Below are 18,021 nucleotides of genomic sequence, written 5' to 3' on the forward strand. Positions count from 1 at the left end.
GCCTCCTGTGGAGAAGGGAGAGCATGTGGCTTTCCTGGGATTTCATGGAAAGTGGACTCCGCTTGCCAGGGACTGGCTAGTCATTCTGCCTCCTTGGATTTGTTTTCTTACTTGTAAGATGCAGACAGTAATACTGCTTTACTTACCTCACAGGGTTATTACGAAGACTAGTTAAGAGAAAACGTTTTGAAAGTTTGCAGGTTTAAGCAACTGACATAATTAAACAACCATCTAAACTGGATTTCTCTGGGCTCCTCTTCGTAGGGTAACAAAGGAGGAGTGGCGATCAGGTTCAAGTTCCACAATACCAGCATCTGCGTCGTGAATTCGCACTTGGCAGCCCACACAGAAGAGTACGAGAGGAGGAACCAGGACTATAAAGACATTTGCTCTCGAATGCAGTTTTGTCAGGTTGACCCGAGCCTTCCCCCTCTCACCATCAGCAAGCACGAGTGAGTCTGGACTTCTGCCCCGCACAGGTCACGACGCCGGTGTTTTGTTAGCGAGGTGACGGGGGAGGCTTCCCACTGCTGGAGTGGGGGCTCGGTTACACACGGATCATGTCCCTTGGAAAGGTTTAGTTTCCTAATTTACCATCTGGCAGGCCTCTAGAATTCTTCTCAAATCCTTTGTCCCTGGAAAATGTTTAAGACTTATTTTCATGTGAGTCTGCTTTGATACACCACCACAGTGAAAGCAGCCAAAGAGCGAGCATCTCTACTCCAGGCTTTAGAAGTATGTTTCAGGATATTATGCATCTGTTCTTCCCAGGAGCATATGTAATTGAGAAGGACTGCATTTGTCTGCCTTCACTAAGTCTTTTATACCTCAACTTTATAAAGCTATAGTTGCAGCTGCTTGGAGCATCTTCTGCTAATTTTTGTCTATCTTTTTATTTCGTTTACCTCTAAAACTTCCTATATGTCTAAATTCAAGGCATATGAGAATTTCTGACTTGAAAGTAACACTTGAAGCTTGTGCCACTTCTTTTATAAAGAGGAAGAGCCGCTGGGGCCATGGTGTCTGCCAGGGAGCATACAGAGTCCAGCCTCTCATCCCGCCTGCTGCCATGGTGGAACTGTCTTGAGCTCATTGGTGTCCCAGAAGCTGACAGGATGGCTTTCCTTCTCCAGGGAACCTAGCAGGGAGTGTGTCTTCCGTTCTGCTAAGCCTGCAGCATCCTAGTTTGTGAGGTTGCAACTTGCATGTCAGTTTGTCTGCTTTTATTTGGGGGTGTGCCTACTGCGGTGCAGACTCTCTCCTGACTTGGTTGCTGCTTCTCGTGGAGCACTATTGGACTTTATGGGATGTGCAGTGTTATTGAGGAGCATTCCATTATCTTTTCCCCCAAAGCATCAGGTGTCATAAAACACCTGTCACACTGAGCCAACCGATGCTATGGTGGTGGTTAAGCCCAGATTCTACTGTAGAGGTTGAGCTTTGTTTCAGAATAACTCAGCTCTAGAAACAAAGGCGGGCGGGGGGGACGGTGTTTTGTGGACTGGAGTGTGCGTGGAGGCAGAGGCAACATCATGGCATCATCTATTTTGGGGTCCCTGGATGATTGGCATGACTCCCCAAACTTGATCTTTTTGCCTCTTCCCAAGAATGAAGTGAATTATTGTCTTGCTTTTAGATCCTATTAGACTATCTTTCCAACCATACAAGAATATAAAGTAGTCAAGGAGAACTAGAGGCAGTTTATAATGAACTTGGACCAAGATAATTGTGTAAGCAGCATGGTAGACGTGGTATTAAATGAAAGGACAAGAGAGAAAGATTTCCTGAGCAGCCGAATCATTTCCCCACCCAGCTCCCAAGAGGCCGAGCCTCAGGGGCCTTCTGTGATGAGAAGGGTGAAGTCCCTGCTAACGCCTGCGACCTGTGTGCTCTGTCCTTGCAGTGTGATCTTGTGGCTGGGGGACCTCAACTACCGGATAGAAGAGTTGGATGTGGAAAAAGTGAAAAAGCTCATCGAAGAGAAGGACTTTCAAACCCTGTATGCATATGACCAGGTACAGATGGTCACCTGTGCCCTCTCAGGCAGCTGTCCCCATACTGTGAGGGCACAGAAAAGCCTGGCTTCTCAACTCTCAACCTCTTCTTCCTCAGCTTGGGAGGTTTCCCTGAGGAGCTGATGTCCAGTCAGGTCTTTCATCTGCATGTCCATCGTCCATAGTTGTCTCCCCATTGGCTTGTCCCTTGAGGTGCCTGGTCTCTCTTCTCTTGGGAGCAGGAGTGTTCTCTCTCTCTCTGTCTCTCTGCCTTGTATGTGCTCATTCATTCATTCAAGTTGGGACTGTAGGGGTACCAGACTTCTCATAAATAAGATACGTGGCTATTTAAAATTATTTTCTAATTCTTTTTTGACTTTGTCTCCTATTCCCCTATCCTCCTCCTCCCCAAACTTGTCCAATATGAATGGCAACTCTTTTTCCTAAATGGCTTTCTTCACTTCCAGTGGGAATCAGTTCTGTAACCTGCTTTTCTCCTGCCATTGTTTGGGTCAGCATTTCTGTCTCAAAGCATTAGCCATTTCACAGGACAAGAGCAGTCAGTTTCTCTCTTTCTTCAGGTTACTCCTCAATAGATTGAAAAATGGTTCCAGTGGTCAGAATTGTTCAGAATGTTAAAGTTCTTTTTCTTTTTAGTCTATGTCCCCTTTTAAATAATCTTAGTATTCATTAGTCTAAATTTTTCAGTTTTCTTTTCCCCCAGTGCAGATCAATTGCAGGAAAAAAAGCCATCAACTTTATATCTTTTCTTTTTTTATATATTTTTCTTTATGGAATAATCTCTTTATCAATCCATCTTTTTCTCTGTAGCTGTTTTCCTTGGTAAATTACTTTTATTCTCTTTAATACCCATTTCAGCATTAATCCAGTCTATTCTATTCTATTCTATTCTATTCTATTCTATTCTATTCTATTCTATTCTAAACTATCTGTTTCTTGCCTCTGCATTCTGGACTGAGGCATTCTAATTTCCCTGGAGTTTAATACTCATCTCCTCTTGCCTTCTTTTCTGGTCTTTCCTCAAGTAATAGTACCTGTTTTGTGTGTTCTCTGCTTTTCAGATGGTTTTAAGGTTTATATATACTCATTCAAGAAGCATCAGCTTACCTTAATACCTAAATGTTTTACTTCCTGTTGCTTTTTCTTTATTAATTTATATTAGGAATTCGCTTTTTGGGGAATTTGGCAACTGTTGTCTCCTGCATTAGGGCTGCCAGTTCTTCCCCAGTTCACTTGGCACCCAACTGGGTGCCGGGGGGAGAGGGTGGGGAGGCAGGAGCACCTGTGTTTTTATCTCTTGCTGAGAGTGTGATCGGGAAGGGGCTCCTAGAATTAGTGCACTAAGAAGGATACTAGCTATTATGCTGTGTCAGGCACTGTTCTAAGTTGACAGTTCATTTTTCCAACAATCCTGTGTAGCAGATTCTAAGTCCAAAATTTACAGATGGAGAAATCAAGGCACATAGCTTCCTTCAGTTCATATAACTAGCTGGACAAGCTTCTTTTGAAAGTGTTTTTTTGTTTTGTTTTAAGTGATTTTTAAATTTAAACCATAGTTGGTTTGGTATATTTCTGCTATATGTTTCTACATACATGGAAGTTTCCCTTTGCTTTTTGGACTGTATCTTTCCAGACTCTTTTATATGCAGTTTTGTCTCTCTGTATAATTAAAACAATTGTGCTACACAGATGAAGTGTTTGATACCTAAAAGGGAAAAGCTCTGTCTGTTGGTATCTAATCCTCTCAGAGATACAGTAACTCTTATAAAAGCACCTTAAAAACTGTATAACAGGCAAAGGAAACGTTAGCTTGCTTGCTCCTCTTGCTAGAAGTTAGTTAATTCAAGATCTTACATATGGTGTACAGCTGATGTGTTGTGGAATTGTGCACCTGAAACCTGTGTAATTTTGTTAACCAGTGTCACCCCAATAAAGTCAATAAAAAGGGGCGGGAGGGGAGTAAAATAAAATAAAAAAATAACCTTCCAGAATAGCTTTTTCATGGGCCTTTCCCTTTGAATTAGGGTTCAGATTTCAGATCGATATCTGCTCATTCAAGGCTTAACCTTTTTATTCTGAGATTTTTTTTCTTCCATCCTTTTGTGTAGCTGAAAACTCAGGTGGCTGCAAAGGCTGTCTTTGAAGGCTTCACAGAAGGCGAACTCACGTTCCAGCCGACCTATAAATATGACACTGGCTCCGACGAGTGGGATACCAGGTAGGTCAGAGGTTGCTTCAGAAGGTCAGGCAAACGAAAACCCAGAAATTTAGGGAAGCACTTGCCCTCATGGGCCTAAAGAAGAAGATAGGTTTACTGTGACTTTTCTCCTTGTGTTGTACTCTGGTTAAACATTTTCTTTCAGTAGCTGCTCATTAAGCAGCCTGCCTTCCTCCTTGTTTTCTATTTGACTGCTTTAGCCTTTGTTCCTTAATAATTCTTGTGACTGGTTTACTTTTAAGTTATTCTTAGGGGGATAAGATGATTCCAACTAACTTAGGTTGTACTTGGTCATTGCATAGTAGTTCATCTATTTTATTAGTGCCTGTGGTATGCCATGCCCTATTCAATGCATTTTACTTGTATTATCTCATTTAATCTTCTCAGCAACCTGTTGAAATAGGTATGGTTTTGTTATTCTCATTTTATACATCGGGGAACGGAGGCATTAAAAAATTAAAGAGCCTCCCAAGCAGGCAAGTGTAGAGCCAGGATTTGAACCCAGGCAGTAGGAATTCAAAGCCTGTTTTAACCACCATCTCTTAAGAACCATAGAGTACTTACTGTCAGATTGCCTTTTGACTCTCACCTCACCCCAATAGGAGGCCAAAGAGCAGGGAATCATTCTGAACGGTGTTTTGGATGATACACAGGATACATGTTATATCTTCGTGAGCCCAAATCGCTCCTGACCTCTCAGATCACTGGGCCTCGAGGACTGGACGGCTCTGCCCAGTCATCCCCCAGCTGAGCCAGGGGCTAGCCAGGCAGTGGGTACTGCTGTGCCTGTGGGGACCCCAGTGTGGACTTTGCATTTCAGTGAGAAGTGTCGTGCTCCTGCCTGGTGTGACCGGATCCTTTGGAAAGGGAAGAACATTACTCAGCTGAGTTACCAGAGCCACATGGCCCTGAAGACCAGTGACCACAAGCCTGTCAGCTCGGAGTTTGACATTGGGGTAGGTGGGCAGCTGCGCCCGTTGTCATCATTCCGTGGTGAATAACAGGCTCTCACAACCAAGACTGCTTTTTTCTTCCTGGTGTCCTCCTCTTCCCTTGAGTATGATGACACTCCTTTAAAAATTGTTTTAATTTCAGTTTAATTCATAATTGCTTTGACATACTACCACTGTATGTTTCTACATACATGGAAGTTCCTCCTTACTTTTTGGACTGAATCTCTCCAGACCTTTCTCCATGCATTTACAAATGTGTGTCAATATTCTCTATGCAACACAGAGGATGTTTCTAGAGGAAGGCTTTCCTTTCTGTGAAAGAGATCATATTATGCATATTGTTCTGAGAACATATTTTTTCCCCACTGACTGTGTCTCAGAAGACCTTTACATGACACTAAAGGCAGAGCTCCCTCATTATTTTTAAAGGTTTCAAAATACACCACAGTATGAATGAACCATAATGTATATATTGATGATCATTTGTTTCCAACGTTTTGCTATTATATACAGTGCTATGGTAACCACCCTTCATATATTTTTGTGTACCAGTGTATTTCTATAGAATGAAATTCCTAGAGGTTAAATTAGTGGTTCAATGAAAAATGTATTTTAAATTTATTAAATTTTGCTAAATTATCCTCCCAGTAGTTTTTACCATTTTACACTCCTGCCAACCATGTATGAGCTTATTTCCTCACACCCTGGCTAATATTGGGTTTTATCAATCTTTTAAATTTCTCCCAACACAGTAAGCCAAAAGAAAAAGATATTTCATTATTTTAGATTCCATTTCCCTGGTTACTAGTGAAGTTGAACATCATTTCATTTATTCCCTATTTGTATCTCTTCTTCAGTGACTTCAGTGTTTATTTTATCAATTCTCAAGGGTCCAGGTAGAAGTATATCGGAATCCATGAGGGTGTGGGTGGTTTGAAAAAAGCCTTATGAATATTATAATTAAAGTTTTACTATTGGAAAGTGACAAAATTGTGTTTATAATTCAAAATACAGAAGGGAAAACCTGGAAAATCTTGTCTGATGGAGCAGTTAGTTAAAAAAGCTTGAGAAATGCTTTTTAAAGAAATGCTGCTTTAAATCAAAGCTCTAGAGAGGTTTCTTACTGCAGGCCTTTTGGCAGCGGCAAGCCAAGTAGAGCTAAGCACTGAGCATGCCCCTGCCCTGGTCCTGAGTCCTGGTAGAACTGCCAACCAGGCTTTCACTCCGCATCCTCTTTCTGCTATTCAGGAAGCAGTTGACTTTACCACAGGCTTTGCCTCTGGGCGACCCTTCTATGTCTATTGTTGATTGGGATCTTTTGTTAATTAATTAAATCTATTTAGTCTCCACTTTCTGTATTGCTGTTTCCCAACGCTGAGAATGCCCTGTGTACTGAAAAAGAGGAAACGGGCAGAAGCCTTGGCACTCAGCCTCTGATGCTTCCTTCCAGGTGCGGGTTAAAAATGAAGAGCTTTACCGGAAGACTCTGGAGGAGATTGTTCGATCCCTGGACAAGATGGAAAATGCCAACATTCCTTCTGTGTCCCTCTCCAAGCTAGAGGTAGGAAGGACTGTTAAGAATATCAGCATCAGCCCTAGCTAGGTTTGCTCAGTGGATAGAGCCTCAGCCTGTGGACTGAAGGGTCCCGGGTTCGATTCTGTTCAGGGGCATATGCCCAGGTTTCGGCCTCCATCCCCAGGAGGCAGCTGATCAATGATTCTCTCTCATCATTGATGTTTCTATCTCTCTCTCCCTCTCCCTTCCTCTCTGAAATCAATGAAAAAATATATATATTAAAAAAAAGAAAGAATATCAGCATCAGCCCTGGCTGGTTTGGCTCCGTGGGTAGAGTGTTGGCCTACGAACTGAAGGGTGGGTCCAGGTTGAAGGGTCCCAAATTCGATTCGGGTCAAGGGCATGTGCCTCAGACCTCGAAACCAATCGACATGTCTCTTTCACAGAGATGCTTCTTTCTCTCTGTCCTCTCCCCTTCCTTTCCACTCTCTAAAAATCAATGGAGAAATATCCTTGAGTGAGGATTAACAAAACAAAACAAGAAAGACTATCAGCATCAGACTCTTCTATTCATAGAGCTTAAATTTCATCTACGAGGGCTCAGAATTCCAGGAGGTACCTGTCAGACTACTGAACTCTAGTCTTTCTTGATAGGTTGCTTCTAGATAAAGTGAGGCTGCTGATGCTAGCTGAGAAGAGAGGGGTTTGTTGGTTTATATCATATTCATCTCCTGATCTTCTAAACCAGAAGCCTTTAACCATTTTTAAAAAATATATTTTTATTGATTTCAGAGAGGAAGGGAGAGGGAGAGAAAGATAGAGACACCAATGATGAGAGAGAATAATTGATCATCTGCCTTCTGCACACTCCCTACTGGGGATCAAAGCCTCAACCCAGGCATGTGCCCTTGACTGGAATAGAACCAGGGACTTTTCAATCTGCAGTCTGATGCTCTATCCACTGAGCCAAACCAGCTAGGGCAACCATTTGTGACTCATAGATTTCACCTACACATGAGCCATCTATGAGTTAAATAATGGCAAAGGTGATCCAAAATGGGTTTTGTTTTTTAATTTTAATATAACCTGTGTGTATTCTTGCATTGGGTTTGTCTTCCTACTGATGCTTTGCTTTGAGATCAAATCGAGTCCGAATTTCTTGGGTATGCTTGAGTGAATGGTAGGGAAGGCAGTATAGAAAAGCAGTGGTCAGTGGGAGAAGTCAAGTTAGGGCTGAAGATTTTCCATGAAAGAGCCACAGCATAGATCATTCAGAATTGACAATACCAAGAAGTCAGTCAAATGGGTATTTATGGTGAGAGTATTTTCAATACCTTAGATGTCCAGCCACTTGGAAAGATAAGTTTGGTCTTGAGTTTGTTTGGGTATAGAAGATACAAATGTTGATTCCTTCAGGAAATTTATTTATAAAACAACATGCTTTCTTTGAGTTTCTGGGATAAACACAGACAATTGGTCTTTAGTAGTAGCTGTGGCCTGCCAGGTAAATACGTAGAGAAGAAACATGATTTGAAAGAGGTGGTCCTTCTTTCTTTTCTTTTTTTTTAGAGGAAGGGAGAGGGAGAGAGAGATAGAAACATCAATGATGAGAAAGAATCATTGATTGGCTGTCTTCTGCACCCCCTATACTGGGGATCGAGCCCACAACCCTGGCATGTGTTCTTGACCAGGATTGAACCGGGACCCTTCAGTCCGCAGGCCGACTCTCTATCCACTGAGTCAAACCAGCTGGGGCTGGTCCTTCATTTTCTTTCCAGAAAGGGCAAGGAATGCCCAGTTGGGTGTCTGGACAGGTTGTCGAGAAGAGGACATTGGTCTGATGGGTTCCGGGCTTGTTCCCAGTTCTGTTTTCAGAATGTGAAGTACATGCAACTGCAAGTGGAATCCTTTACAATTCATAACGGACAAGTACCCTGTCAGTTTGAATTCATCAACAAGCCTGGTGAAGAGTCTTACTGTAGGCAGTGGCTGAATGCCAACCCCAGCAAAGGGTTCCTCCTGCCAGGTAAGGCCTCTCTTCCAGGTCCCTGGTTACTGGTTTGGGGTACACTCTACCCTCTCTTTGCTCACTTTCCTGTAATAAGCTTTTTGTTTCTGAGTGTTTTGTTGTCTGCTTGAAACTTTTAAAAAGTCCTATGGATGAACCATCTACAAATAAAATATAAAATAGTGAGGAGTGTGAGTTCAGCTTCAGAAGCATTCTCAGTCACGTATTTGTTCCATAATTTCACAGAAAGAGCAAACCTAAGATGGCTGTGAAGCAGCTGCTGCTGTTAAAAGGACCATTTTTAACCTTTGCCAGTAGCTCAGTTGGTTGAAGCATTGTCCTTCACACCAAAAGGTTGTGGGTTTGTTTCCTGGTCAGGACACATACCTAGGTTGTGGGTTTGATTCCCGGTTGGAGTGTGTATGTGGGGCAACTAATGGATATCTCTCTCTCTCTCTTTCTCTCTCTCTCTCATCAATAAAAACATATTCTTGGGTGAGGACTACAACAAACAAACAAAAAGAATCATTTTGACTGTCTGCCTCACCATAATCAACTCCCAGTTGTTGTTATAGGGAAAGATAATGGGGTGGTGACCCAAAAATTATATCTGGCTCTGGAATATACCATGCATAGCTCTCCCCTAACTTCTCCTTTGCACTCTATGTTGTGCTGTGTGGCAGAGGGATTAAGCCTGTTTTGTGGGCACTTCACAGGGTGATAGTTTCATTATATTTTCTACTGGATCAGGTGTCTTTATCTGACCTTGCTCAGGGTAAGCTCTTTGATCCATGCCTTCTTAGTGATTAATAATTACTAGTTTAAGCTGTGCTACTTAGAACTTGAATTTCATAGTAGTTGCCTATTCACGTTTTTGTTTGTTGTTTTCATATTCCCACTTGGACTGTCAACTCTGTTCGTGTGTCTCCTGAGTGCCGAACACATAAATACTTGGTTGGCTCTTATTTCCTTTTATTTTCCTTCCTTAACCCTTTAGGCCTGGTGACTCTCTTCCCTTTGTATCTTCTTTCCTTCTTTTCTCTTGGCCTCCCACCAGCCAACATTACTTTTTAAATTTTTCTTCAGATTCGGCCATTGAGATTGAATTGGAGATATTTGTCACTAAGACCATGGCTACAAAGCTCAACTCTGGCGAAGACAAAATTGAGGACATTCTTGTTTTGCACTTGGACAGGGGAAAGGATTACTTTTTGTCTGTGTCTGGGAACTACGTGCCCAGCTGTTTCGGATCTCCCATCCATACACTGTGCTACATGAGGGAGCCGATCTCTGACCTGCCGCTTGAAACTGTTAGAGAGCTGGTGAGTGATGTGCCACAAGGAAACATGCGGTCCTGTGTCGCAGCCACGTCAGTCAAACAGGATATGCCCAGGGATCTGAGAATTCTTCAGCCTCCCTAGAGCTGGCTTATCGTATCAGTTATACACAGTATTGCTGTGTAACAAACCACCTGAAGTTTTAATGGTTGAAAGCAACCAATTATTGCTCCTCCTGCTTCTGTGAGTTTCCTGTGTAGCTCTTCTGCTGAGCTCGCCTCGGCTCATGTGTGCAGTTGCAATCAGATGGTGGCAAATTGTGAAGCCGGCCCAGATTCCAAAGGCGGGAAGAGACTCTACCACTAGATAGAAAAAGCTACAAAATGTTGTGGCCGTGTCTTTCAGCCTTGCATACACAGTTCATTAGAGGAACTCAGCCATGGATACGATGATGAAGGTTCCCTGGCCCATGATCATCTTCTTATTTTTTATTTTTTTCTTTTCTCTTATTTTTTAATCATCATTTGGTAACATATCATCCCAAACTAAATTTTCTGAGACCTCAGAGGCTCCTATGGAGACAATTCTAATACAAGGCAACTAGTTTGGAGCAGATTTATAGTAATACATAATGCTCCTCCCACTCATGCATTTTTAATCTAGGTACTCTTGAACACCATCCTCTCCATTATACAAATGAAAACTGAGGCCTCATAAGGAGATGACTTGTCACAGGTCACATGGCAAGTTAGCAATGGACCTGGACCTTGCATCCGGGTTTTTGGACTCTCAAGTCTGTGTCCTTTTTCCCTGGACCACAGTGTCCTTCTAGCTCTGACACTGAAATGCTATAGGCAGGATTTTTTTCCTAAGAAGTTGATGCATATTGTCACCCAATTCATTGACACTTCTTGCTATAATGCATTCCCAATTCTAAAAAATCACCTTTGTACTTTGTGCCACCTGATTTCATTTCCGACTGTGGAATGTTTGCTTAGGGGCATTGAAATGCCGTCCCCCCCTTCTCCCACGGGTTTGCTGTCCCCACATCCTGTGTTCTCCTAAGCCAGCGGAGCCTAAGTTCTCTTGGTGGGGCTTCTGAGGCTTTTTATTTCTTTTCAGACTCTGATGCCGCTCTGGACGGAAGATGATGGCAGCCAGTTGGAGAACCCCATGGAAATCCCCAAAGAGCTCTGGATGATGGTTGACTACCTGTACCGAAATGCGGCCCAGGAGGTGGGTGGTGCTTCCACAGTCAGACCTGATGGAGGGCAGGCTGCCCTGAGAAAGAGCATCAGCCCCAGTGTTTGGTGTAAGAAGCTTTGAATCCAGAGAACCTGTGGAAAGCTGTTTTTCCCTCAGGGAGGGAATGACGGATAAATAGGTTCATGTTTCACACCCTTGGGGGATTGTGACATTACATAGAGCACTTGGTTACCCCCAAGGGAAGCGGCCTTGCACAGGATGGCCTTCCCAGCACCGCATGGTCCCTCCCCTGGCCTCGGTCGCCATGTAGAAAGCCATCTGGAGCCTTCTCAGGCTCTCAGCCAGGCATCCTTTTGAGGAACTCGCACCAGCTTCTGGGAATGGGCTGGACTAACTTGTAGACAAACCAGATAGAGGCAGGAGGAATTCCCAGGTTGTGTGAGTCAGGAGGCCTGATTTCTAGAGTGACTTGGGCAACCTTCATTGAGATCAGATTGGCCAGTTTCACTGACTCATTTACTATATATGGGGAGACGGAGCAACATATATTCTTAGGATATTCTCTTTTCACTTTTTTTCTTTCACACTTATTGAGTGTTACAATGTACCAAATATTGTTCTAAGTGTTTTATAGTATTGCCTTATTTATTTCTCAGAAAGGTAAATAACTTGGTAAAGGTCCCAAAGCTGATAAGTGGACAGGATTGGGATTTGAACCCAGGGAGTCTGGCTAGAGAAGTCACATTCTTTTTTTTTCTTCTTTTTTTAAAATATATTTTTATTTATTTCAGAGAGGAAGGGAGAGAGAGATAGAAACATCAATAATAGGAGAGAATCATTGATCAGCTGCCTCTTGCACACTCCCTACCAGGAATTGAGCCTGCAGCCCTGGCATAAGCCCTGACTAGGAATCGAACGTGACCTCCTGGTTCATAGGTGGATGCACAATCATTGAGCCACGCCGGCTGGACAGAGGTCACTTTCTTTTCTTTTTTTTTAAAAATATATTTATTGATTTTTTACAGAGAGGAAGGGAGAGGGATAGAGAGCCAGAAACATTGATGAGAGAGAAGCATCGATCAGCTGCCTCCTGCATACCTCCTACTGGGGATGTGCCTGCAACCAAGGTACATGCCCTTGACCGGAATTGAACCTGGGACCCTCTAGTCCCCAGGCCGACGCTCTATCCAGTGAGCCAACCGGCTAGGGCAAGGTCACTTTCTTACATACCATGCTCTCCTACCTTCTCTGTAGAGAAGTGTAACTTTTGAGCAATACATGTAATATGGTTATTATCAACAGTTAGATGGCATTGTCATTTTATAAAACAAAGGAATATAAAGTCCCCTGGGACTACTGGAAATACCTTTATTGCCATAATCTTGTTTTCATAAAGCACTGAACTGCCTTTTAGTTTTCTTCATCTTATAAATGATATAATTTCTTCATAATTTTCTTTTTTTGGTTAATCCCCCTATAACACTGCAGGAAAAATAGCTGCTTTTAAGTTTCCCTTATGTTGGATCTTACTGTTGTATATCATAGGCCCTACCCATAGTTTTATAAAAGATGTCTTATCAAGACCTGTTGTGGGAGCCTGCCTGGGAAAGCCTGCAAGATGAATTAATTAGCCGCACCCGCCTAAATCAGGTTGTCTACCAGGGTGACTCAGAGGCCTCACTACATGCTTCTTTTTGTTCTCTGCTGGAAATGACATTTCTAGGTCAGGAATTCATTGCTGATTTTCTGAGAATATAATTACTTTGTGACTTTCTTCCCTTTTGCAGGAAGATCTGTTTCAACAGCCGGGCCGAAGGTTGGAATTTGAGCACATCAGGGACTGTTTGGATACTGGAATGATTGAGAACCTTGATACCCTCTGTATCCTTTGTGTATGTGTGTGTAAGAGAGGTGAGAAAAAGGAAATAATATTTTAAGGCTCAAAATCAGATATTGTGCCCTCAGCTATCATGTTTTTCTTACTTAAAGTTTGCATAGAGAAGTCTTCACAACGTTAAGCAACCGATATAGTAGGAACTAAGGAGGGCCCAACTAAGCTGACAGACAGCCTGGCTCCTTCAAGCTAGCAGGCAGGTAGCACTTCTAGCCTTTTCCTAACCATGGGCAGCAGCACCACCTGTTCCTTAACGATGGGCCAAAAGCCCTTAGCCATCATTCGGTAGCCGAAGCCTTGCTGCTTTTCCTGGAGAGCCTGCCAGAGCCCGTCATCTGCTACAGCGCCTACCATAACTGCTTGGAGTGTTCTGGCAACTACACAGCAAGTAAACAGGTGAGGGGAAGCACTGAGCATCAGCATACACAAGCTGTAGCCCCAGGCCTCCTGGGGCCTGAGGGAACAGAGCAGTCACAGCCCCTCACATGTTTCTAATATCTTAGAAACTTACCTTATCTTTCCTTCCCAAACCTGTTTTTCCTCTCCTCCCTTTTTTCTTTTAATGGCATCACACTTAATTGTAGTGACTCAACCCAGAAACCTGAGTCATTTCTGACTCCTCCATTTCTCACCTCCCACATGCCTAGTCCCCTTGGTCTACCACCCATCTTTTTTCTTCCGTTCTCCTTCCACTTGCCTTGGTGCAAGGCCCTGCGTTCAGGCTCTCCCTCTGCTGATTTGTTTCATATACTGCCATTAGGTTGTGTTCTAAAGCTCTCGTGTTACTGTTGGTCAAAGACCATACTTGGCTTTCTATTGCCAATGAATGATTTTCTTAAACATTCAAGACTTTCTATGATCTACTCTAGTTGCTCACATATATAACAGAATCATCTAGAAAACCTGCTAATAATACAGGTGCTAAAGCCTCATCCCACATTCACTGAATCAAAATCTCTTTTGGAATATACTTTGTACAAACTTCCTAACTGATTCTCCTGTGCAGATAGATGGAGTACTCACTGAATTCTAGCCTGATCCCTTCCAGGCTTAGCGCCTCTTCAGTTATGCTCCTGCCAACAATGACTTCACACAAAGTGCTCTCTCCTTATTTCATTGTTTTCCTTCTCTTGTCCTTTTTTATGCTTTCTTTTGTCCTAAAAACCCTAGTTCTTACCTCTGCAAGTCCAGTCTTGTCTTATATTCAAGACCTATGTCTTCTATTTCCTTAAGTCTTTGGAGAGCACATAGTTAGAAGTTTGACCTCTAAATCCATATAGTACTTGATTTGTGCTTCTCTCTCTCTCTTTTTATCTGTGCTTCTCTTTTGGCACTTGTGCCAAATGGTAAGTGGTCAAGGTTTTCTGTGCACAGTCTTATTCATGTACGTGGATCATGTACTCAATTCCTGGAATATAGCAGACACTTATTTAATTGAATGAATAAAAAGGCAAATCCCAATTCTGCCTCTTTCAGGTCATTTCTACTCTCCCCACATTCCACAAAAATGTCTTCAACTACTTGCTGGCGTTTTTGCGACAGTTGCTGGAAAATTCAGAAAAAAATCATTTGGATGAGAATATTCTAGGTAAGTAGCCAGGTGTCTGTGAGAAGCATCTCTGCAAGCTGAGAGACTCATTATAAGAAATGTGGTTGTGGAAGGTCCCAAGTCCACTAATACAACTAAAATCTCAAGTTCTGGGCAAAGTTTACCCTCAAACAGGATTTAAAGCAGAAAATTTGTTTTTGGGGACCCTTCCCCATTCATAACAACACAAAAAAATTAGTACCTTCTTTTGCTGAATCATTTGTTTTCTGTGTTTTTCATGCAGCTAGCATATTTGGCAGCTTACTGCTTCGAAACCCAGCTGGTCAACAAAAGCTTGAAATGGCAGAGAAGAAGGCTCAAGAATTTATTCACCAGTTCCTCTGCAACTCACCCTGAGCCTCTCTGTCTCTTCTATTTTACCGGAAGCATCCAATTACCAGTCCCACCTGTTTCCGTTGGAGAGTGGCCTTCGGAGGACGTGAGGCCACTTGGAAGCTAGAGTGGCAACTGCCAGCTTCCTGAGCCCAGGCCATTCCCCCCACCATGGCTATCACCCTTCGTGCTGCTGCGAGTTGTGAGGACATGAGAGAAACCCACCACAATAAAACTGACATGCAATGTTCAACTTTAGTTAATTTAACACAGATAGATTATTTTTTTTTAAAGATTTTTAAAAAATTGATTTTTTTAGGGGGTAGGGGGTAACGTGGGATAAGGACACATATGTAATATCTTAATAAAAAATATATTTAAAAAAATTGATTTTTTTAGAGAGACAGGGAGGAGGGAGAGAAACATCAATACGCTGCCTTCTGCCTGATCTCCCCCCCCCCCCTTCCCCCAGGGATGGAGCCCCCAACCCGGGCATGTGCCAGAGATGGAACCAGAAACCTTTTGGTGCACAGGACAATGCCCAACCAGTCAGGGCTCTATTTTTTTTTTTAATGTTTAAATAACTGTACTTGTGCTCACTCAGTCTGTCTCCAGGGCATAGTCAGTGCCTTCCCTGTCACCTGGGCTGAGCTCCCCATGATCAGATATTTGAACACACTTTGGAACTGAAAGGAGAATAAGTTGACTTGGACGACAAGAATGTGAGGCAGCTGCAGGGTAAATAGGCTATAGCCACCCAGATGCTTCTAGCACGCTGTCTGTGTACATGTGTACATGCAGATGCAAACCCTATTCCCTTTCCTGCTCAGATGTGCAACACCTCTGGGGCTGGCCACTCAGCCACGGCGGTCAATACAGTGGCTTGAAAATGAAAATACGGAAGAAATTGGTGTTCTGGTTAAACAAGTGGGACTTTCTGGGCCAGCAAATTCTCCAAACTGTTTTGATGCATTCCCTCTCTCATATGTGTAATATATTTTAATGATAAATGTATTTTTAACAGTGGTTGTTTGTGTTTTTATTTCTTAAGAGATGGCAGTTCTCTGCAGCAGGACTTTTGCAGCGTAAGCATTGGGTGGCTGGTCAGGGGCCAGAGAGAGATTTGCCTGGCATCTGGTGGGTGCAGTCACTATTCACATTTTTCAAGCAAGAGATGGGACAGGCATGGCCTGAACCCCTTGACTGGTGGTCTAGTCTCTGGGGGTTGTTGCCCTTGGGATATTCCATACAAGTAGCTTAGGGGAAAAACAGGTGCTGGCTGCTGGGATGCTCTAACAGCTGGATCTTCCAGGGATTTAGAAAATTGTAGAGCATAATGACGTCATAATCAAAATTGCTTCTTGGGCCCTGAAACACCACTACTTGGCATTGTAAAACGTGACTTACTAGGAGGTACCAGCCAGTAGCATGACGATGTGAGCCATTGGGAATGGCCAGTAGGTGGCGCTGACCGCCCCGGCGCGAGTCCGGCTGGGAACCCACAGTCCTCGGCCTGGGAAAGTCGGACAGACCGCGGGGCAGGAGCGAGCGACTGCGCTCCTGTGAGCGCACGCGCGGGGGAGAGGCGGCGGCGGGCTCTGGCCTCTCGGCGGGGCTGGGAATACTCCCTAGTTCCGCCCTTCAGGTTCAATCTTCCTTTCTCGGACCCTCCGGCTTATGTTCATTAACTTTGCTGGGTGATGAGGAGAAGCTGGGGCCACAGAGAAATGGCGGGAGTGCCATGCTCCCCCTGCGGGTCCCAGCCGGAATTCGGATACCTAACTGCGGTCTTTTCTGTGGCGGTGGTGGCTGCCATGGCGAAGGCGGCAGCGCAAGCCGGACCGAAGCAGTTTCGGCTTAGTGTAGGGGCTCGATCCCCTTTCCCTGCGTCTGGTGCCGCGGGAGAGACGCCCTGACGGACACGGCGCGCACTTCCCTGCGCGGGATCCGCTCACCGTCCGGCTACGTCGCCAGGCGCCCCGCCCTCCCGCTCGCCAATTGGAGGCTCGAGCTCGGCCCCTACACCCCCTACACCAACCAGCTGCGCCAGGGAGAGGGCGAAAACCCGGCTCTCCCTCCTTTCCTCCCGGGAAGCGGAAGCGGAAATTGCCCCTCGGGGGAAGGGTGGGGGGCAATCATGGTGCCGCTGGGGAGAGGAGAAGCTGTCTGTTGCCGCCGTTGCCGGGAGCCGCGGAGGTAAAAGGCGGAACTAGACGCGGCCTGGGCTGGGGACTTCCCGGGGGGCGCGGGACTTAGGCTCCCTCCTGAAGCATTTCCCAGCAGAGACCCCAGTCCGGTCACCATAGAGACCCCACCCCTCCTCTGTTTCCATGGGGATGGGTATCCAGCCCCCTCCCCTGTTTCCATGGAGACCGGACCCTGCCCCTCTTCGCCAGGGTCGGAGCCCCCCAGCCTGTCTTCAGATTTTCCGAGCAGCCCAGGCTGGGAGCTCTCCCAGGCAGGTTCCTTTCCCAGCCTCCTCTCAGGGGTGCTGTTTGTACTCCTCGTTTGCCATCGTCAAACCTTCTGGTCTTGTTTGTTTCGGACAGTTGGTCTCTGTTTGCCGCCGACGGCGCCTGGGCAGCCCGGTGGGGCCCCGTGCGCTTCTCTCTCCTCACAGATGCAGCGAAATGTGCATCTACCGGGTTGCGTAAGCCAGAGCAGGGGGTCGGGCGGGTTCTTCCCTCGGCCTGTCTCTGGTAACTGTCTCTCTGTCTAGCGGCCCCACTACGTAAAAGGTTCACTTTCTAATCCAGAGCAGAAGAGAAAGATAAAGTGCAAGTCCAGGCTGAAAACCAAAAGTGATGGGATTCTTTTTTCAGTTCTCTGTTCTGCCCGCCAAACTCACATTTGTAGAACCTCAGTGTTTGCAGGTAAATCACTATTCCAAAACGGGACAGCTTCACGTTTGGTATTTTTCCCAAGAGAGCAAATCTTCCCGAGAGAGAGTATCTGCAGGTCTTCCATTCATTTAGCGTGACATCTCCTGGACTCCTGGTGTCAGTGTACTGTG

At 44.6% G+C, this 18,021-nt stretch overlaps 2 protein-coding genes across 2 annotated transcripts in view; both read left to right on the forward strand.

Annotated features, from left to right (window-relative positions):
* INPP5B (inositol polyphosphate-5-phosphatase B) overlaps positions 1-15,408 on the forward strand; it is a 52,798-nt gene extending 37,390 nt beyond the window's left edge. The window contains 12 exon segments of the mRNA XM_014464675.2: positions 265-452; positions 1,904-2,015; positions 4,124-4,233; positions 5,054-5,189; positions 6,637-6,747; positions 8,566-8,728; positions 9,797-10,032; positions 11,110-11,223; positions 12,981-13,074; positions 13,356-13,483; positions 14,564-14,675; positions 14,920-15,408. Coding sequence (XP_014320161.2) covers positions 265-452; positions 1,904-2,015; positions 4,124-4,233; positions 5,054-5,189; positions 6,637-6,747; positions 8,566-8,728; positions 9,797-10,032; positions 11,110-11,223; positions 12,981-13,074; positions 13,356-13,483; positions 14,564-14,675; positions 14,920-15,032 — 1,617 coding nt within the window. The 3' untranslated portion in view covers positions 15,033-15,408.
* Positions 15,409-17,140: 1,732 nt separating this feature from the next.
* Positions 17,141-18,021, forward strand: part of MTF1 (metal regulatory transcription factor 1) — a 45,011-nt gene continuing 44,130 nt past the window's right edge. Inside the window, 1 exon segment of the mRNA XM_006099134.3 lies at positions 17,141-17,204. The gene's annotated coding sequence lies outside the window, so the exon portion shown is untranslated.

This window comes from Myotis lucifugus, unplaced genomic scaffold, assembly GCF_000147115.1.
Source record: "Myotis lucifugus unplaced genomic scaffold, Myoluc2.0 scaffold_260, whole genome shotgun sequence".
Classification (NCBI taxonomy): domain Eukaryota; kingdom Metazoa; phylum Chordata; class Mammalia; order Chiroptera; family Vespertilionidae; genus Myotis; species Myotis lucifugus.